Raw genomic sequence first — 21,946 nt, forward strand, 5'->3', positions numbered from 1 at the left:
GGAGAGGGGAGATGTCTTCTTCATAGAGTGGCACCCACTTAAAGAGTGACAAGCTTGGATCTAAAGATGTGAAGGAGCCAACTACAGGGCAACAGTAGGAGAAGGAAAGAAGGTTGGTATCATTTAGTATTAATAAAATACTTTGTCATTTTGATGAGGGCTAAAAGAAGGACTATACTGAGAAGAAATATAATAAGGTTCACACCTGGAAAACAAGACAGTGGAAAGGCTCCCTGAGAAGGTGACATTTAAGCTGAAGCCTGAATGATGAGGAAGAATAAGTCAGAAGTGGTGGAAAGACATTCCATTCAGCGGGAACTGCAAATGCAAAGGGCCTGAGGCATGGAGCATTATATAGGTCTAAAGGAAATCTAGTGTGGCTGGTCCAGGGAGTCAAGGGGAAGGTGGTATCTGGTGAGTCAAGGGGAAGGTGGTATCTGGAGAAAACACCCACATGCCAGAATACATACAGGTAGTTCCTACCCACTCTGGAGAACTGAGATTTTTCTCTGGAGTAATGGAAACAATACAGCGAATTTTAAGAAGGGAGGGACATGATGAGATTTGCATAAAAAATAACTCTTGCTTATGAAAATGGATGGAAGTGGTATAAGAGGGAAGGTCTAGTCAGAGGGCCATTATCCAGGGAAGACATGCTGGGGGCTTGGGACGGGACAGAGGCATCAAGGACAGAGAGAGGTGGACAACTTGGAGACATATTTGAAGGGTAAATTGGACAGAACATTGGTACTAGGTGACTGAACGGGGCAGGAAGAGGAGAAGTATCAAGGTTGGGCCCAGTGTTTTATTTTGAGGAATAAGTAAATTATATATGAAAATTTTAAAAGGAAGCCACTTATTAAAAAACCAACAAGCAGGGGCGCCTGGGTGGCTCAGTGGGTTAAAGCCTCTGCCTTCAGCTCAGGTCATGATCTCAGGGTCCTGGGATCGAGCCCCATATCGGGCTCTCTGCTCAGCGTGGACCCTGCTTCCCCCTCTCTCTCTGCCTGCCGCTCTGCCTACTTGTGATCTCTATCAAATAAATAAATAAAATCTTAAAAAAAAATCAACAAGCCTATTGGTGCAGACCAAAGGAATTAAGCAAAGATCTGTTGGATGAGTAGATTAATAATTATTAATCATTCACTTTTTTATTCAATAAAATCACTCCAACAAATGTATTCTTAACAATACATTGTAACTCTTGTATGTATTTGAAAGAATTAACACACAATTTCTTTAAAAATTCCGAACTGCCACACTTCCATTTGGCCTTCCCTTCACATAGCTACTATGAGTAAGGTCTCATTGTTTTTATTTTCCATGTGCCCTATAGACTCACAAATATCTAAAAATTAAATTAGTCAGGAATGATGAACTGTGAACAAGCAGCAAATCACACCAGAAACTGTTGTGTTAAAGTATATATAATGTATTAATAACCTAGATTTTTTGCAATAGTTTTTGTATGATATAATCCATTGTTGTTAAACTCAAGCTTTTAAAATGTACAATTTAGTGGCTTTTAGTATATTCAAGAGTTATACAACCATAGCCACTCTCTAGCTCCAGACCATTTTTATCACCCCCTCAAAAAAGCCCAAACCCATTAGATATTATTCCCCATTTCCCCCAACCCCTGCAAACAGCTAAGCTACTTCCTGTTTCTATGAATTTGTGAATTCTGCACACTTGATATAAATGTAATCATATATTATGTGGCCTTTAGTGATTGAATTCTTTCACTTAGGATAATGTTTGCAGAGTTAATCCATGTTGTAGTATATGTCAGAACATTATTATTTTTTATTGCCAAATAATATCCCATTGTATATACATTCATCACTTGGTGAGAATTTGGGTTATTTTTGCCTTTGGGGTATTAGGAATAATACTGCCATGAACGTTTGTGTATAAGTTTTTGTGTGGACCTATGTTTTCAGTTCTCGTGGGGACATACCAAGGGGTGGAGTTTGGGGATCGTATGGTAACTCTGTGTTCATTTTGAAGAATGGCCAAAATGCTTTCAAAATTGGCCACACCAACAAAGTGTGAGCGTTCCAATTTCTCCATATCCTTGCCAACATTTGTCATTGTCTGCTTTTTTATTATTATTATTATAACCATCCTAGTGGGAAGGGAGTGCCATCTCATTATGGTTTTGATTTGCATTTCCCTAATGACCAAGGATATTAAATTTCTTTTCATGTGTTTATTGGCCATTTGCATATCTGTTTGGAGATGTCTACTAAGATCCTTTGTCCATTTTTTAATTGGGCTGTCTTTTTGTTGTTGAGTTGTAAGAATGATTTATATATTCTGGATACAAGCCTCTTATCAGATATATGATTTGCAAATATTTTCTTCCATTCTTTGGGCTATTTCTTCACTTTCTTCATGGTGTCTTTTGAAGCAGAAAGTTTTTAATTTTGTTGAAGTCTAGTTTATCTCGTTTTCTTTCATGTAATGTTTTCTAATGTCACACACAATTATTTTCAAAGAACTTTGAGTTTATATGTTAGATTTCTGAGAACCATCTCCAAACTGGTTTTGAAGGCCAAATGGAAAGAGAAGAAGATAAGAGGAAGAAGGAATGACTACCTTCTAGTTTCCCTTCTTTAATGTGGGGTTTACAAATGTTTGGTACACATTTATTATCTTACAAATATACCTTTTTCTGGTAAAGTAGAATTTTCCTTCCTTTCACATAGACATTGAGTCATGGAGGTTGAGTGTCTTTTATTTCCCTCATTTACCCCTTATTTTTAAACATTCAGGCTTTACCTTCGTCGATGAAAGTACTGATTCCATGTGGGTTAAATGATGCTTTGTCAAAATCACCACTGATGTTTAGTGCCTGGACTCTTGGGTTTTGCTCATTCAGATCCATCAAGAAAATTTGTCCTGGCTCATCGGGTGCAAAGCTTGGCATGCCTGGATATTTTAATCCCTGTAAAAAATATAAAATAAGTAGTGCATATATCTGCTTCACAATATTTCATACGGGAGCTCAAATCTCAAAGCCTAACAAAAACATTCAAAACTCTGCATTTCTTTTAGATTTCTGGGATTTTTCACTCTATCAGCTGATGCCATTATCTGATCTGAGGGATTACCAATGACACTTGGGCCACTGGGAAGGGGAATGGGAACGTGGGAAGAACCTATATTCAATTACTCATATAAAGAGAAGGGGCGAAGCCAAAAAGTGTAATGCAGGACACTAGGCAGGGTTACTTTGTGTGAGTCCCTCGGCCTGCCTATGCCTCTGGTTCCTCATTTATAAAATGAGAAAAAGTGTAGGATTGCTAAGCCCCAAGAGTCTGTCCTTTATGGTCCTGATAGTCAGCAACTAACCCTCCTTAAAGCAGAGAGAAGGGGTACATGCTTTCATTGTATTGCTCCCACCCCTATATCCGTTGTATTAGATAGTCACAAAGAGTGGAAGCAGCCAAGAATTCACATAGGGAAACCAGTAACATAAAGCTGACTATTTCTTTCTTTTTTTTAAGATTTTATTTATTTATTTGATGGAGAGAGAGAGAGAGATCACAAGTAGGCAGAGAGGCAGGCAGTGGGGGTGGGGGGGGGGAAGCAGGCTCCCTGCCGAGCAGAGAGCCCGATATGGGGCTCCATCCCAGGACCCTGGGATCATGACCTGAGCCGAAGGCAGACACTTAACGACTGAGCCACCCAGGCGCCCCTAAAGTTGACTATTTCTGACCTATGTTGTCCCTATAGTTATGTCTGAAAATTTGGACATGAATCCTTTTCTTCAAATATTGCAAAAAGGTTATGTCAGTAACTTGGACAGTGGCTCTTTCTCCCGGAAGGACCAATTATGTGGTCTTTTAACCAATAATAGGCAATGGGCCTTTGCTGCATCCTAGGTCATTGTGTGGAAATTGGGAGCTGGTTTGTGCTACACCAATGACAAAACCTCTTCCTCCCTGACACCCTCCCCCATCACTCTGATATATATTAACATCAACAATGTTATATCTTTTCTTGTACCCTCATTTCCATTTATAGTCAATTTAAATGATGCCCTTCTTACTCTATCTTCTGTCTTCCTTTCCCCCTCCCTTTTTTATAAACACTCATACACATCTCCGCACACTTACTTACAGTAATAGCCCTCCCATTGCCCTTCACCCCACCCCTGGGGGAGTCAACCTTCAGTTGCAAAAAGCCCCACACACAACTTTGAGGGTTTTTTTTTTTTAAAAGAACAGTTCTTCTATCCCTAAATATTACCAGAAACCTGGCTTTCCCCCAGACAACAATGACATTGCAGAAGCCCACCCAAGGACACACTATTCTGGCTTCATTTTTTTCTTAGGTCAGCCTCACCTGGAGGAGAGATTCCTACCAACTCCCCTTCGCCTGGTCTAGCTCTTAGATAGGCCCAGCCTGAAATCAGGTAGAAAACTTCCTCTGCAAAGTTATCATCCCAACTTCAGCCAGACCTTCAATACCGTTTGTCAATCTTTTTGTTCATTCCAATAGTAATCTATCGCACTTCCCCAGGTATCCACCTCAATTTATTTTATCATCTTCCAGAGCACCCACCTTCTTCCTCTTTATTCTCAAAGGATGACCTTATCTCCTATTTCTCCAAAGACAAAACCATGCCACTCAACATGAATTTCCTCCGATTCCCTCCTTTCTATCTTGGTAATTCTTCAATTTCATCAATTTTCTTCCTTTCTTCCTCTTCTCTTAAGGATAGCGTTTCCCTCTTCTGTTCTTAATTTACTTACTTCCCCCACCTGTTTACGTGGTTGCCTGTTCTCAGGGACCTGTCTTTAGAACTTAAAGTCTCTCTCCTGCTTTATCCCCCATTTCTCACCAGTGCCCCCTTCGTTTGCCTGAAGAATTGCTCATTTCTCCTTCCTTGAGACAAATCTTCTAATTTTACTACTCCTTCAAACGCACATTTACTTGCCTCAGCTCTCACTGTCTGCTTTCTTAGAAACATCACCTGGTCTTGCCGCCTGCCTTGAACGGCTCCAACTCTCACCAATTTGTAGAAGCACCTCTACCGAGGTCATATCAGTGCTCTCCAGAATATCTCATTTGATAACCCCTGCCCCTTTCCTTATCTGTGTCTCCATGGCATCTGACACTCTGATGTACCCCTTTATTCCTTGTCAAGAAGTCAGAAGCAGACTTTCCAGATAGAAGTCCTCCTTCTATCCTCATCCATCCCTCTTTTCCTCTTGCTCTATACTCTTCCCTTGCAGATCTTATTCCGAAGGCTTCAGATATTTCTTCTATACCGATTATCTTCAGGTCTGCCCATTTACCTGGAACCTATCTCTGGAGCTCTAGCCTGCATTTCCAACTTTCTCCTCACAGCAGTTCCAAATCAAATTGACAGAACCAAAATCAGCATCCTCTCCCTGAATCCTGCCTCTCATTTTTGTCTATTATTCTCAGTTAAGGGCATCACTGTTCTCCCCAGTGCTCTCAGGCCATGAAATTTAGTCTTCGAGTCTACCCTTTCCTCGGAGTCAGGCTGTCACCAAGCCCAGCAACTTAGGTCATGGTGATAATGGACAAAAAATATCAGAGACATCTAATTCTTCCCTTTCAACCGAGGAAAATTAAGCCCAGAGAAGTGAATTGCCTAAGTCACTCACATCGTTAATTGTACACTCTTTCTGCCACACCATAAAGAAAGGTTTGACAGTGGAGAACGCTACTCAGGAAGACAGCTCAAGGAAGACCACCTTAGCAAGTATCTTGGTAGCCTGGGTGCAAACAAAGGCACAGCCAGCTAGTTCAAAGACTGCATGTTCTCAAAATAGAAATGATTTATTAGATAAATAAGGGTAAGACATTACAAGCAAACTTGACCTACTTTAAGTGTCATAATGAATGAAACAATTCCAAGAAATGGCTTCATAGGCACCTGGTTTTCTGTGTAAGGCAGTTGGGTAGGAATTTGTAGCAAGTGAGTGTAAGCAATTCTTTGGATATCATTTGCCACTGAAAATGGTGAAAATCCCCCAGAGGGGCAGCATCTCATTTTCCCCCAGAGGTGACCTGTGTGCGTGAGTCGGTGCTGAACTTCTCTACTGCCCTCATTCACCAGCACACACATTCAGTAAAGAGTCAAGCACTCTGTGCCTGTCAGGTAGCTCCACGGACGCTCCACAAAGCTCTGGCCACAAGGAGCTTGAAAACCTGGGGAGGCAGCACTAAGCGAGCAAGTCTAATATGATGTGGTAGGGAAGAGCCTAGGCACAGAGAACATGAGGGACCACAGCAGGGGCACGTCGCCCAGAAGGAGCGCTGGGGGAAGACTTGCCTGTGGAACTCAAGTGTGGCCACAGAAAGCCTGAATGAGGGGCTGGCTCTGTCATGTGTGAAGAAGGCAGGCAAAGAGAAGCGTGCCAAGTCCCACGGGGAGGAAGCAAATAGCCCGCTAGGCACCTCTCTATAGACTGACTACCAATGTCACGCAGAATTTCTCACTAAAGCAGCAGCTTGCAAACATGTTCTGTGAGGCAAGGAAGGGAGAGAGGAAAAACCAAGAACAAGGACTTGAATTCACTGCAGTGCAAAGAGATTGAAAAATAGGCCAAAAAACTTCTTCCTTAGCCTTGGAGTCGTTTGTTAGTTTGCAAAGAAGGGCTCTATGACTGAAAGCCCCCTGTTAATGTTTCTCCGTTAAAATCTTTAGTTTCTGTACGGCGACCACCCAGTACTTTTAGTTCCGGCGAAAATAGAAAAGAAGCATACAGCTGGACCTCCAAATATTTCCTCCTAAAAGCAGAGAAATCTCCCAGTTACAGAATAATCATTTTTAAAAGTCTATGTGGCATAACACTGAACATCTAAATTGACAATAGAAAATTTAAGGCAACAAAGGAAAAGCTTTTCTAGACAGCTTTTGCTTTAGTTTTGGCTTTGCAGGAAAACTAAAGAAATAAAATCCCTCCCACATCCCCCCGACCCCAACACATCTCACCACCCACAGCAATTTAAAATCCAAACGAAACCTTACTATACTGTGCGTACTTGAGAATTTAGACACTCAGGCCTTTAAGTGTTATTATATGCATCCCCTTTTAGCCAAAAAGATATAGATTTTCAAATCCATGGTATTTGGTAGTATTCTATTAAAATGGAATATTTAGGACACGCAATCCCAGCAATCTGAGTTCACACTGAAAATGGAGTCATTTTGCTTGTTCAGAATCTTGGCCGCATTCCAACCTTCAACTGTTCAATAAATACATGGCAATTTTCATTCTCTTCACACCATATATGTTTCAACCTTGTATTTAATTTATTTATATTTATTTGTCAGTCCTTCACATAGCTTCCTGACCATCCCAAACCCATGAAGGTGGTATTGGAAATAAAATGCAGGCCCTTCTCTACTAGTCTTTGAAAGCTGGAAGGAACGGCAGGGAACCCAAGACGGAAATGGGCAGGCATTCGAACTGAGTAACATGGTCAACATATGATTCACAAATATCACCCGAATCCCAAACACGGGCAGGCATAGAGATCATACCAGTCAGTGAGGACATGACAACTGGAAACTCAGGTCCAGCAAAATAGGGCAATGATGGGGACGGACTCCAATAGGACAAACCTGCAGACTCGTCTAGGAATCAAATGGAAACAAATCGACATTTACTGAGACCCTACTGAATTTGTAACCCCATAGGGAGCTATGGGGGCACGCAAACCTGGGCATTCCTGTGGTAATCCGATTAGCCCTCTAGAATCCTGTTTTGGCTTTTTTAGTTGACCGCTTTAACCACAGTTGGGATGAGCATGTAGGAGTCCATCAGGCAGCCCTAGTCTGCAACGTTAATGTATCTATTTGGCTATTGAGCTGAGCGTCTGAGCGTGGAAAATACTCACACTGGAGATAAAAGCCAGCCCACTAGGAAGTATATCAATGTCTTCAGAGCCATTTTCTGCAAAAGAAGTGGAGGGTCAGGAAGATGCATGAATGAAGGTTGAAAAAGTAAACCTCCCAGACAAAACTTTAGACTTCTTTTGGAAAATACATTAACTTTTTCAACTATTTACTGGGGAAACTACATTAACTTCCAGGAATCCCATAGGCATGCTACTCTACAGTAAAACCTGGGTCAGATTCCCTAAATATTAAATTCTTTCTTTAGAATTCAATTTTCAGGAGAAAAAAGCAAATAACGATAAAATAAAGTCATAGCCTAGATTTATTCTTTAAATAACAACTTCTAGGGTATGCCCTGAGAGATTCAACTTTCTTCCCCATAGAAGACTGACACGCAGATGGGTTTATAACATTTGGAAAGTCATCTTTGTGAGGGTGTCTTAAAGTCCTCTCAGCCAAACTTTTCTCTCTTCCAACTTGTTGAGGTCTAAAATATACCATTATCCGGTCAAATTGGGAAATTCTGGTAATTGTTATCCATTATAAAAGCAATAGGTCTTAGGAAAGACTACCCAATATAGGTAAATGTGAACAATTTAGTCAGCTCTCTTTCTCACTAAGAGATGGTCCCAAGCATTTGTCTCTGGAAAGAGATGGATAAGAAGTAAGTTATGACCACGAACAGGATGAAAAGGGGGCTCACAAGGCTCCTAATAGAGAGACAGACCCACAGAGGATGGGGTCCCAAACAGGCTGGACTGAGGGTAAAGGTAGTGGTTATCTAGTGTGGCAAACTGTATTTTACAAATATGGGAGAACCGACATGGATCATAGCCACATGCCCTTCTTAAAATGTGATGGTCATGTTCTTCCATCAGGAGGCAAGGTCTCTCCCCTTGAGTCTGGGTGGATTAATGGTAACTGCTTCGACAAACTAAATGAGGTACAAGCGATGCCATAAAGTCATAACCACAGCTGCTGCTGGCTCACTCTCAATCTCTTTCTATCTCTTTCTCTCTCTCTCTCTCACACTCTCTTCTCCCTTCCCTTCCACCTTTCCCGTCTCTTCCCTTCTTCTCTCTGTCTCTGTCTCTGCCTCTGTCTCTGTCAGCTTGGGCCTTGGGAACCCTAAACTTAAATGTAGGAAACCTGGGTACTTTGAAGCTATAGAGGAGTGACTATACAGGGACTACAGAAGGTAGAGAAGGCATTGGAGGTGTCACAGGTCACTTCATTTCTCAATCGTTGAGTCACCCTCGCTGATGCAAATGGGAACAGCAATGAGCTGTGGACACAGCCATATTAAAATTGCAAATTCATGAGCAAAATAAACATCGTTTAAGTCAGTCGCTCGGCTGTAAGGTGGTTTGTTACACAGCTATGGTGACTGGTGCATGTGGGGAAAAGGTTGCTTGGGGTAATGCGTGACTAGTGTGTCCAAAGGCAGTTGAGCAAAGAGAGGGAGGAGGAAAAGAAAAGTGGGACAAAGGCAAACAAAATGCAAATTTGAATCAACAGAGTAATAAGCAATGGGCACTGAAAGTTAGAGAACAGAGGAGATTGAATTATATATTCACTTACAGAAACTAATCCCCAACTAGTAACTTGAAAATTAATCAGAGCGTTCCATTTTCTAAACATTCCAGTTAATCAGGATTTATCTATCTATGGTATCTTAAGGGCTTGAAAGACTTAGTGGTCTTCCCATGTGGAGTAAAATAGACATGGGGAGAACCCAGCAAATTGAATAAAGCAATTTAAAAAATCACATTGAATACGGGTTGGTTAATTTTTGAGCCAACTTTTTTTTCTTCTTCTTACTTTTTTTCTCTTGAACACTGCTTTTCGGATGCCTTTTGCCCTATTTTCCTGCCCAATTCTGTTCTGGACATGGATATTCTCGAGGCCCTGTCTTTGGCTGTTTCTTATGCCACAGCATCCCTTCTACCTGTGCAATCTACTCCAGTCCCCTGGCTTCACTTCTACCCATATGCTGTTGACTCTCTAATCTCCAAATCAAGCCCAAATCGTTCTGCCAATTTCCAGACCTTTGTATTCACCTGTACAGTGGGCATTCCTACCTAGCTGTTTCATTTCTCATATTTAACATGTCCCGAACTGATCTGGACATTTCCCCCTTGAATCTGCTCCATTTCTTATATTTTGATTTCAGTGGATGGCACTTCCATCCCCCAAGTACCCATCCCCCGAAGTACCTGAAGTGATCTTCAATGCTTTCTTTTTCCTTACTCCCCGAATCCAATGGATCACTGTCATTTGAGCTTTAGAACTGCCCCTTGGATTTGCATAGTAGCTTCCTAACAGGTCAGTTCTGTTCCCCTGCTACCACTGAGAGTCAGCATTTTAAATTGCAGAGTTGATCTCGTCATTCTCCTGCTTAAAACCCTGCAGAGGTGTCCCAGAGTTAGCCATAGAAATCTGAAGCTTTTTGGTCTGGATTCCCAATTCTCCACATGCCGGCTCCCGTCTTGGTCTGTTGGCCCCCACCCTCCACTCTCTGACATCTGTGCCGCAGTTCTTGCCTTGCTAGTTGCTGAAATGTGTCAGCCTCGTTCACCTGCCTGAGCATGTGCCGCTCCCTCTTCTTGACAACCCACGCCTCTCCCACGCCACTTTCTCCTCCCCTTGCCTGAGTATCACAGGCTCTAGAGAAGAGTTTGGGGGCCACCTCTTCAGCCTTTGCAGCCTCTCCCAGTTCCCTTTAGTTCTCGCAGCCATGTTACATACATATAGGGTCACTTGAGACCACCTCCACCAATATATTTCTTTCATACCTGGGCGGCACCCTTCTGTTGACATGCTGATTTCCTACCAAACAGTCAGCCTCCTGGGAACAAGGACCAGTTTTCATTCAGCACTCCAGCTTTGCACCCAACGTCATTCCTGCCTTTTCACTACAAAAACTCTCAGTAAAAGCTGGTCGACTGACTAAATAAGATAAACCATGTTAGTTTCTTGATCTCTGTCTTGTCTTTAAGTTAAACAAGTGGGTGTTAATTTCTGAGCATAAGGTGTTCTGAGTTGTGTGCTCTTTAGTCTGGTCCTTTTATCTTCTAAACACCGTTTAACACATGCTCTGACAGCATTAAACCACCTCAGTAATTCAGCTACAACAGGAGTGGGTGTTTCTTGGGGTGTTGGATTTATCTTTATTTACTGACTTAATCCAGAGCACAGGGATGCTAGTACTTTCCGTTCAGATGTGGAAAAGAGTCACCGGCTGATTGCACGGTACTCCCATCCCTCCTTCCCCACCTCCCCCACCTACGCTGCACCTGGCGTGATAATACAGTGCATCTTGGCAACAGTGGCACCTGCGGGAGAAAGAGCTCCCAGGACACCCTCCCCTGGGTGCTCCCCGCATACTCGTTAGTCTGTGCACAACTATCATTAAAACCCCACCCAACCCGAATGTTTATAGCAGCAATGTCCACAATAGCCAAACTATGGATAGAACCTAGATGTCTATCAACAGATGAATGGATAAAGAAGATGTGGTATATATGTATACACAAGGGAATACTATGCAGCCATCAAAAGAAATGAAATCTTGCCATTTGCGATGGTGCGGATGGAACTAGAGGGTGTTATGCTTAGCAAAATAAGTCGATTGGAGAAAGACAACTATCACATGATTTCCCTGATATGAGGAAGTGGAGATGCAACATGGGCGGTTTGGGGGGTAGGAAAAGAATAAATGAAACAAGATGGGATCGGGAGGGAGACAAACCATAAGAGACTCTTAATGTCACAAAACAAACTGAGGGCGGCCGGGGGCGGGGGGAGGGTGGTAGGGGGAGGGTGGTGGGGTTATGGACATTGGGGAGGGTATGTGCTATGGTGAGTGCTGCGAAGTATGTAAACCTGGTGATTCACAGACCTGTACCCCTGGGGCTAATAATATATTATATGTTTATTAAAAAAATTTAAAAAATTATAATAAAAAAAAACCGCCCATAAGTCTAAAACCAGTCTCATGAATAGATGTCTACTACTTTTTAAACTGTCAACCCTCTACACAGCGTAATTTTGTCTCCTTGACTCCTTGACTGATCATTTTCTACAGGCACCCTGAGAATACGTCACACTGAAACATTACGATCAACTAATATTATCACGATTTCCCGTCTTGGAAAGGAGATTCTGATAGCCAACTAAGAAAACAAAAGCGACCTACAATGGAGTAGAAACAGATCTTGGAGCTAGGGGAAGATGCTGGAGAGGAAGAGGGATGGAGGGGAAGATAGGAAGACACCAAAGACAATGGCTGTTTACTTCCTAATCCTGCCAAGGGTGGAGGCCGCCGTCAAACTATTCGAATTTCATGTGCAGCTTTGATTGGATGCCAAGGGCAGCCAACTAACTTCCTGGTTAAAACAATCCTTGACCCGCAAAGCCTTGGAAAAAGAGAAACTCAATACAAAAAGATCTATGGGATATCATTTCTGGAGGTTAGAATTATTCGCTTTTCAACTTTTCTTCCCAGAAAGAATAATGGGAAGGAAAACAAAAAGAGGAAAGTTTCTTCCATCAATAAAATTAACCACAGAAGCCCAGATCTTGAAGAAAACACAAATCAGAATTCTTCAGCTCTGTTAACTGCCTACCAAGCCCTGCCTAAAATCCTTATTGGTTTTCCATTGCTTCATAGAGCTTTTCACTCATCAAATAGTTGGGTCTCGTGACGTGTTCTCAGCAGTGATTTTTATTTAAACATCCAGCCTGCTTTGTTTCGGCCAGCTCTGCTTATTAATATTTCACCATTTTGCATCTCAGACTTTCCGTTTTCCGCTGCCGTTGTACTTTCCTGACACTTCCATAGCAAAGTGTGTTGTCAGTAGATAAGAGAGGCAGAGTCACACGACAAAGAGTCCAAGGCATAGGAGAAAACCGTCCAGGCTCATAATCTGGGCCCGTCACCCTCTGGTTCTGGGCCACTGCGCAAGTCACTTCATCCTGCCGTGTCTCTGTTTCCTAATCGGCAAGGACAGACAGCAAGCAGCACCCACCTTACAGATCGATTGTCAGGGTGATGTCAATGTTTGTAAAGAACTCAGCGGAAGGTTTATAGACAAAGGCAGTGGCATTATTTTTAGAGATGTATCAATATTGCCCTATAAATCATGATCCCAGAGTCCTGGGATTGAGCCCCACATCGGGGTCTCTGCTCATCAGGGAGCCTGCTTCCCTCTCTCTCTGCCTGCCTCTCAGCCTACTTGTGATCTCTATCTGATGAATAAATAAAATCTTTAAAAAAAAATATTGCCCTATTAACAAACTTGTTCAGTTCTCCAGATATAAAATGGAGATATGCCGATAGACACAAGAGGTAATGCTGTTTTCTTTTGCTCTCAGCCCGTTCCCAACCATTTTAGCCATTCTTTTCGAAATATTTAGATAATCAGAACTTTGATCTGTCTTACAACATTAGCCCCAGTTTTAGCTTCTCAACTCTATTGGAATTCTACGATCCGTGAGTCAGACGAGGCTTTAGCAATAATCTAGTCTAATTTCCCTACTACATTATTTGGCAAGCTCCTAGCTTTTGAGAGAGATATGTAGTAAATATGAATATTACTCCACAAAACAGTAAACACATGAGCAAATGTTATATCTCCTTTTTTTTTTTTTTTTAAATCAAATGAAATCTCACCCTGTACCCATATTCCACTAAACCGAAGGGAAATTCAATCTCAGTCACTACTGGGTCTTCTGCCAGGGTTGTGTAAATATCGTAGGTGGCAAGTTTTTAAAAAGCAGAATATTTGGGGAAGCCCATCTGGCCTTTATTCTATACTAGTCACCACCGAATTACTCACGGCCAAGCCAGTGTGTTCCCTTTAACGTACACAGTTCTGCCACTTGGATGGGCACAGGATCTGTGCTGGGGCTGGGACACACATAACAAAGGATCCAGCATCCCCGAAGACACCTTGCAACCATTCTTTCTGGGGTCCTGCTCCGCCCCCAGAACGCTGCCAGGCATTGGGGAAAGGATCCCTGTTATTCAAAATAGCTACATATTCTTATGCTTTGTTCATCGGCACCTTCTGAAAGAGTTCAGACTTTTTTTTTTTTTTTTAAAGATTTTATTTATTTATTTGACAGAAAGAGATCACAAGTAGGCAGAGAGGCAGGCAGAGAGAGAGGAGGAAGCAGGTTCCCCGCTGAGCAGAGAGCCCGATGTGGGGCTCGATCCCAGGACTCTGAGATCATGACCTGAGCTGAAGGCAGAGGCTTAACCCACTGAGCCACCCAGGTGCCCCCAAGAGTTCAGACTTTTGAGAACAAAAGGGAGGAAGCCAGCTTGTCCTCAGTTCCTTCTGTTTCTAGCCAGCAGCCCAAACCTCCTCCGTGTGCTAGGAAGCCATTGGCCAAGGCTACTTTTTCTTTTCTTTTCTTTTTTCTTTCTTCCTTCTTTTTTTTTATTTTTAGAAACCAAGAGAGAAAAACAAAGATAGAAAACCAAAATAAAAAAGACTCTTATTCTATCCCTGTCTCTCTCTCTCTTGCTCTCCATGTATACATATATGTATATGTAGTCAAAATACATCATATAGAAAGAAATATATGTACCAAGAAAAAGAAAACACAAACTCATATCACAATAAACCATGCTGTCACCCTGTCACATAATGATAAATAAGTCACAGTCCTTGACCCTAGGGAGTTTACAGTCTGGTAGGGAGAGAGAGAGAGAGAGAGAACACTGCTAGCCATAAAATAAAGTGTGTGGTAAGTGTCGTAAGTGAGTCAGAGTTTCAGAGCACTGGGGAGTTCAGAGGCAGGAGAGAACTTTGCAGCCGACCTCAGCAAGCAAAGAGGAAGGAATCAGTGCAGGGGATTTCATGAGCGACCACAAGAAAGTGAAAAAGCACATTCTCCAAACAGTGAGCAGAATTCGCCCGGAGCTGTTTGTCTGGTAGCAGTGCCGGGAAGAAAGGGGGCTTGGAACCCAGAGAAGCAAATGCAGCAGTAACAGTAATGGGGTGAGCTCAGCCCTGTATGGGGCCACAGAAGATGTCGATACCAACAAGTCTCAAGAGACAATGAGGGACAGGGGGAAAACATACGGCTCCTACATATGGATCGGAAGCCGTTTGAGAATGGGCTTACCATACATAGGGGAAGTCTAGAAGAGCCAGTTGTGGGTGAGGGGATGAGGGAGGAAAGGACAGAAATGGAAAGTAGTTTAGACTGGAAAAGGAGGCGGGCAGTTTGAGAGGTTAGGGAGGCAGCCATGGAGTTCTGATTTTTTTTTTTTTTTAAAGAAATCTGAGTAGGCTGTGAGGTTCCTCAGGGTAAAGACTAGGTCATATTTCTTTTGGTACTTGCAGATAAATTTAGAAGGAAACTGATATTTGAAGCCCGGAATGCCATGAAGGAGAAGGAAGAGGAGAGAAAAGAAGTAAGGTGGGCCCCAGAAGGAGACAGAGAGGGGAGTGAGGTAGCACAGAAGGGGCATTCAGTAAGGGACAGGACGTCCTTCGAATGACGGAGAGACATCAGTAAGAAAAAAAAGACGGGGGGGAAAGCCACAGATTTTGACACTCAGGAGGGCCCCTGGAGACTTGGGATGAGGAAGCTTCAGAAAGTGGGGCAGAAGCCCCTGGCAGGAGGCTCTAAGGAGTAGCAGGCAATTAATTTAGTGTGCAGCCTCAGTCGGGTGGGTAGTGACCAAGAAATGGCACTGTCACATACGTACCAAGTCCCTCAATAAGGTGGCAGCTCCGGGGCTCTACCGACCTCACTTCTCGAGATGCATTAGTTCTTTGTCTATAAAAGATAAAAACACGGGAGATCAGTGCATGATATCCAAAATCGATGTCTAAATATTGTCTTTAATCACCTTCTTTTTTTTTTTTTAAAGATTTTATTTATTTATTTGACAGGTTGAGATCACAAGTAGGCAGAGAGGCAGGCAGAGAGAGGAAGGGAAGCAGGGTCCTCGCTGAGCAGAGAGCCCAACTCAGGGCTTGATCCCAGCACCCTGGGATCATGACCTGAGCCAAAGGCAGAGGCTTTAACCCACTGAGCCACCCAGGCACCCCTTTAATCACCTTCCTGTTCATTAACTGTGTTTCTCATCATGTATGGATGCTATAACATGTAAGTAGGTACCTCCTTTTATTTACATTTATTTACATAATGTGGACTATAGCAGCTGATCTCACCCAGTTGAAAGCCTAAAATGCCATTATACATGGACAACACTTTTTGGCCTGATAAATGATACTGTAGAATAATATAAGTAACTGGACAGTATTATTACTTTAAATGTACAAAGTAGTATTATTTAATTTGCTGAAGTATTATCTATTAAAAATCTGCACTTTGGCTCTCTTTTACTCCTGATAGCCTTGTCTTTTGACTCCTCCCCATCGAAATGCTTTCCCCAAATTCAAGTGTCTCCTAAGAGCTAAACCCTGTAGCTTTTGCTTTAACTTCATTATTTAAAAAAGTTTTTATACTGACTTATTTTGCAAGTGCATAAAAGTCATCAGACTGACCACAATGTAAACAACTGGCCAAATTATTTTTCAATATAGTGTTCCTGTTTTCACAGCAAACCATTCTTCTAAATACCAGGGATAATTTTAAATTTTTATTAGATTGTATCCGGGAAGATTCTACACTTAGACCTATCTTACTGTCACTTCTGTAACAATACATCTTTGATCTACCTTGTAATTATTATTTTTTATGATTCTCTCACTTGGGTGCACTGGGAACAAATGTAACAATAAACACTCTCAAGCTGAATTAGAAAGTATTCACAAAAGCCATCAGGCTTCTCAGTAGATTCTAATGTGAACTTCTGAGATCAGCTTTTGCTTGGAGAAATAAATAAAAGCAACTTAAAGACAAGTGAAGGCAAACAGAAGCTTTACATCCACTCAGAAATGCATACCATACCTAACATTTCTTTCTAGCCCAGTATATTGGCTTCTCTTGAGCTACTTCTGCCCATCACCACTAGATCTTCCACTTCAAAAGGTCCTAATTTTAACCTGCATAATGCCGGTGGTCACCACCTGCAAGTTTCAGCTCCTATCCCTGCGGTCTGGCTAGCTCTTTTAATCTAGGATGAGCTCTGTTTCCCAGTACTCATCAGTGTTTCACTGGCCTTGGGCAATGTCTGAGTGGGCTGTAAACATCCCGCTGGCAGCATGGTCCCCTCCAGGTCCAGCGCTTCCAACCGAGTTGTTTTTTTTTTTTTTTTTTCCCAAGAGCAGAATGCCAAGGGCAACCTGGAAAAGGTGGGTAGGGGTGGGAGGCACGACTTTCAGAAAATAAATGGGGGCATTTCTGCTCTACCATCTGAAGAAAGGCAAACAGCTCCCTTTTCCACATCAGCCTTTCTCAAGGGATAGCTTGCTGGGTAGAACTGAGGAGTGAGGTTCTAAAAAATGCCCTTGCCTACCCTTTAGGAAGGTGGTAAGGGGCAGCCCTTGAAACTTGGAAGAGGAGAGAAAGAACCAAGGACGCCCCCATCAAGATGCGAACTCACCTAAGCGCCACTAACCTCTCCCCGATTAGGGCGAGGCCGGCCCCAAGCAAGGTCAGCACCAGCAGCTTCCCCATGGTCTCTGGTGCCCGGGTGCCCTGTGGCGACGTGCCGGTGCCTAGCACTCCCGAGGGGGTGGCGGGCAGGCTCCCGGCCCCGCCCCCTGGATGCCGCCCGCCCCGCCCGCCCCTCCCGAGCCGGTGCGCTGCCAGGGAGCTAAGGCTGAGGTCCAGGTCGCCCGCCCCGCCCCGCCCTCCGCCCAGAGTTCAAGGCCATTTCCACGCACCGGGTCCTAGGAACCCTTTACTCGCGGGACTCCTTCTGTTCAAGGCTCCCCGTACGGAGAGAGCGAGCCCGTGGGACCGCAGCTTTGGCAAGAACACACCCATCCGTCGGTGGGAGGGTAGAGGAAGTTTGTTGCTAAAAGCTGCGAAATTCAACCTCAGCTCCTCGAATGAACAGGAAACCCAGGAGTCAGGAGACGGCGGGGAGCTGAGTTCAGAGCCGAAAACTTCGCGTTTCTGGAAGGCAAGACGAAAGATGAGCCGCAACTTTGATCCCGAGATCGCGGGCGGAGCGATGCTGAACGATCACCGCAGCCAAGAGCTTTAACTCACCCTTCTCCCAGATTTGGGGCGCGGAGCCTTATTTCCTGGCCTTTCCGCCCTGTCTCAGAACGCTGAATATGGTGGGTGCCCAGTTCCGTTTGCTGACTGGGTGGATTTGCGAATGTCCGTGGCCGTCCCCATCATCGATGGGATAAAGAACATCAGGGGGAGTGAAGAAAAAGTAGATAGGTACCAAGAAGATGAGCGAAGTGGGAAGTCAGCCTTTCAAAAGACTCCTTGATTCTTCTTTCTGGGTCTTCAGTTCCTGCCACGAAAGAATGAATTTTCCCCTCTCGCGTAGTGAGGATTAGTTTGGAAGGAAAAGAGCTGGCTGGAGGTGGGGAGACTTTAGGAGTTAGGACACAACAACGTAGCATCTTCAAGCATGATGTTTTTATTTACCAAGAGAAAGAAATAATGTTCTTTTGAGTTCAACTGAGTAAATACTGTTTAGGGAAAAGAATTTGCCAGACCTGGAGATATTAAGACAAGAAAAATTGGTCTCTGGCTTATGGGACGCATGATTACAGTATGAATACATAATTACGGCATGAATAACAATGCCTACCACCTACACAGCACCTACCATGTGCCTTGCATTGTGCTTAGTACTGTGCCTAGGTTAACTCTCTTCTAATTCTCAGGACCACCTCTGAGGCAGTTAACATTATCGCAGTTTTATAGGTGAGAAAAACTGAGGCACAGAGTGGCTGTGTGACTTGCCCTAGGTCACATAGGTGGTGAGTGGCAGGTCAGGGCGTGGGCTCCAGAGCCTCTGTCCTTCACCATGCTGCTTCTGTGAGGGCTGGGCAAGAAGGAAAGCTGTACTCAAGGAGGGCTGTAACATCTAGAGTTGTATTGATAATTATTTTTAAGATGACTAATTTTAAGAGTTCAAACAGAGGAAGAATTGAATGCTGTTTTCATAAGGTTTCCGGAGGAGAGAGATGAAGAAAGGAGCCTTGCCAAAGGTGAAGCGTCCATATATGTGGTACAGGCTTGCACGCAGGGCCTGGGGCTCAAGCTGCCTGGGTTTGGATCCAGCAAGCCTTAGGTGCCCAGCTAGCTTGTTTATGCTTCAGATTCCTCTTTGGTAGAAGAATATCTGCCTCATAGGTGGCTTAAAATCAAATGTCATGATGAGTGCAAAGTGCCTAACACTACACATTGTGAGGAGTCAATAAGCATTGACCATCAATTAAATCTGAGCCTTCACGTGAGAGCGTTGGCTTGGATCCCGGTCCCATTGATCGCTGGGTCTTCCAGTGCCGGGCACGGAACTGTATACTTAATAGATGCTCTATAAAATTGATTAGATGGATGAGTGCAAGATGTTGGACTTGGCGTAAGGAAAAATTGGGAACAGAGACACTGAGTGCATGATTAAATAGTAATAATTGTCCTACGTGCTACGTATTTTTGCATGTTTTCTCATATTCTTTCTTGCCATCCTCACTTTATGAATAAAGAAAGTGAGGCCTAGGGATTGAATAATAACTTGCTTACATAACTAAGAAGTGTCAGGTACCCCATTTGGACTCAGGTCAAGAGACTCTAGAGTCCACATTCCTTTTCAGTGTGTTCCCTGCCTCCCAGCATAGCAGGAAGGCAGGGACAAGGGAAGAGGCAGATTCTTGGGCAATGTATTGCAGGTGTTGTGTCATCTATAATCTGGTTTAACATTCTTCACTTTAGGCAGAGGTAAGGATGTGTATGCGTGTGTGTGTGTGTGCATGTACGTACATAATTTTAAACCTTAGAGGTGGTTAGTTATCATTTGAAAACCATAATCAGTAATTCAAATCCCCAACCCTGGTAGTTAGCATTAAAAGATTCCCAACTTTGGAGACCACTGTATCAAGCGTCACCATTTAAATCTGCACCTGGAGAGTTCACTCATTAGCTCAAGATACTAGAGATAATTACTCATGGGGAAGCCACTTAGCAAGACATATTATATAAGCAGTTCCTGCTCCGTGTAGAGTAAGAATGAGAACAAGGTTCTCATACCAGTGGAGTGGGTTTTGGCTATCTTAGTCCATTTGGGTAGCTGTAACAAAAAAGCATGAGCTAAATGTCTTATAAACAACAGACTTTTATTTCTCATAGTTCTGAAGTCCAAGATCAAGGTGCCAGCAGATTCACTGTCAGGTAAGAGCCCACCTCCCAGACACACCTTTGCTGTGTCCTAACCTGGCAGAGGGGGCAAAAGAGTTCTAGGGGGCCTTTCTGTAAGGGCACCAGTTCCATTCATGAGGGCTGTACCCTCATAACCTAATCACCTCTCAAAGCTCCCACTTCCTAATATCATCTCCTTTGGGGTTAGGCTTTCAACATAGGAAGTTTGGGGAGACACAAACGTTAAGACCATAGCAGCAACTCTAGAACACTCTTGTGTGCTGTGTCCACCCTATTGACAAGGAAGATTCTGCTTTTTGATCTGAGGTGAACTGAATCCTCCTTTCAAAACTTTGTCTCAGACCAAAGCTTTTTGTCACATGCCTGTTGAAATAGCTTGTTGAAATACGGAGGACAGAGCTAGATCTTCATTGAGTTTCCAGAACAATAGATCCTAGGGTGATTTTCACACCTCCTTGGAAATAGACATTTGTGCGTGACAGATTTGGGTTTAAGCCTTGTGTTCACTGGACCCCCTACATGGCAGTAGTGGGATTGACTGCATGACCAGAAGTAGGATTTAATCAGGCAGAAGGAGTGTTGGTGAGGCCCAGAGAAAGGCAGCCTGGTTTCTGCACAGTCCTGGGGAATGAGAACCAGAATGAAGTAAGTCCGGGAAGGACAGAGCAGGAGTTCACAAACCGGGTGATAAGAATCACTTGGAAGACTTGTTAAAACACAGACTGCTAAACTTTAGCCCCAGAGTTTGTGATTTGTTAGATTTGGGGTAGGTCTTGAGAATTTGCCTTTCTAACAAGTTTCCATGTAATGTTGTTGGTACTGGTCCAGGAACCACACTTTGAGGACCACTGGGCTAGAGCATAAAAGACTATGAGGAAGATGGTGAGAATTGAATCCAAAGAGGTTGGTAGGGCCTTGCAGGCCAAGTGAGGAAAGTCGAAGTATATCCCAGGGGTTCATGGAAACCACAGGAATGACACGACCCAGCAGATGATTTAGAAACATCACTCTGCGGTAAGAATGGATTAAGGAGTGGGTAGGGAGCTTGCCTCTCCTGGAGATGGGCAGAATGGCTGGTGGCCTTGGGGAACTAATTGGAGAAGCAATGGGGATTAATTCGTTCCTAACGTCCTTAGAACTGTATGGCTTTGAGAAATATTTGGGAAGGGGGCTGATAGTATCGGCAACTGGTTGGATGTGGACAGAGGAATGGCATAGAACAGGGACAAATTAAGGAAGGTGCTTAGGTGTGGAGAATCTGGTGGAGAGGGTTACCTATTCATGGATCTGGGGACCAGAGGGCAAGGAGCAATAGATAGAAAAGCAGGGGGTTCGTCGAAAGCTCTGATTTCCATTAGGATATTTTTGGAAAAATCTTCACGTTTTCTTCAAAGTGGAACAACAAAAGTCACATTTTTCATGGTCATCACTTTCAGGCTCTGAACTGAGTCCACCCAATAAATTTGTTATTGGCTTATTGTTAAAATAAATTTGTTTATTGTTACATTAGCTCTTTCTGGAGAAAAATCTGAGTAATGTCTCCTGCAGCTCAACACTACGAGGGATGGGATAGCTGGCTTCCATGATTTTGGAGCTTGAAAACTGTGTACTGCTTTCTGCTCTAATGAGAAACATCATTTTCTTGTGCTTCCAAACCCTATCAAGAATTGCATAACTGATGATTTACAGTTATGAACTGGAAAAATAATTCCATCCTTTACACATGAAGAGCTCCTAGGAACTGATTAAAAAAAAAAAAGAAGAAGAAGAAGAAGCCAACAT

At 43.3% G+C, this 21,946-nt stretch overlaps 1 protein-coding gene across 3 annotated transcripts in view; it reads right to left on the reverse strand.

The window, feature by feature from the left end:
• Nucleotides 1-21,946, reverse strand: part of PON3 (paraoxonase 3) — a gene marked incomplete at its 5' end in the record, with an annotated part of 66,116 nt that overhangs the window by 10,393 nt on the left and 33,777 nt on the right. Inside the window, 4 exons of one of the 3 annotated variants that reach the window (XM_080818702.1) lie at nt 2,785-2,950; nt 7,888-7,943; nt 15,615-15,685; nt 17,421-17,565. In XM_080818702.1, coding sequence (XP_080674828.1) covers nt 2,785-2,950; nt 7,888-7,943; nt 15,615-15,685; nt 17,421-17,494 — 367 coding nt within the window. Of the gene's footprint in view, nt 1-2,784; nt 2,951-7,887; nt 7,944-15,614; nt 15,686-17,420; nt 17,566-21,946 lie in introns of those variants that run through there. The other 2 variants (XM_080818705.1, XM_080818703.1) reach the window with 2 other exon arrangements.

Source organism: Martes martes, assembly GCF_963455335.1.
Source record: "Martes martes genome assembly, chromosome: 11".
Classification (NCBI taxonomy): Eukaryota; Metazoa; Chordata; class Mammalia; order Carnivora; family Mustelidae; genus Martes; species Martes martes.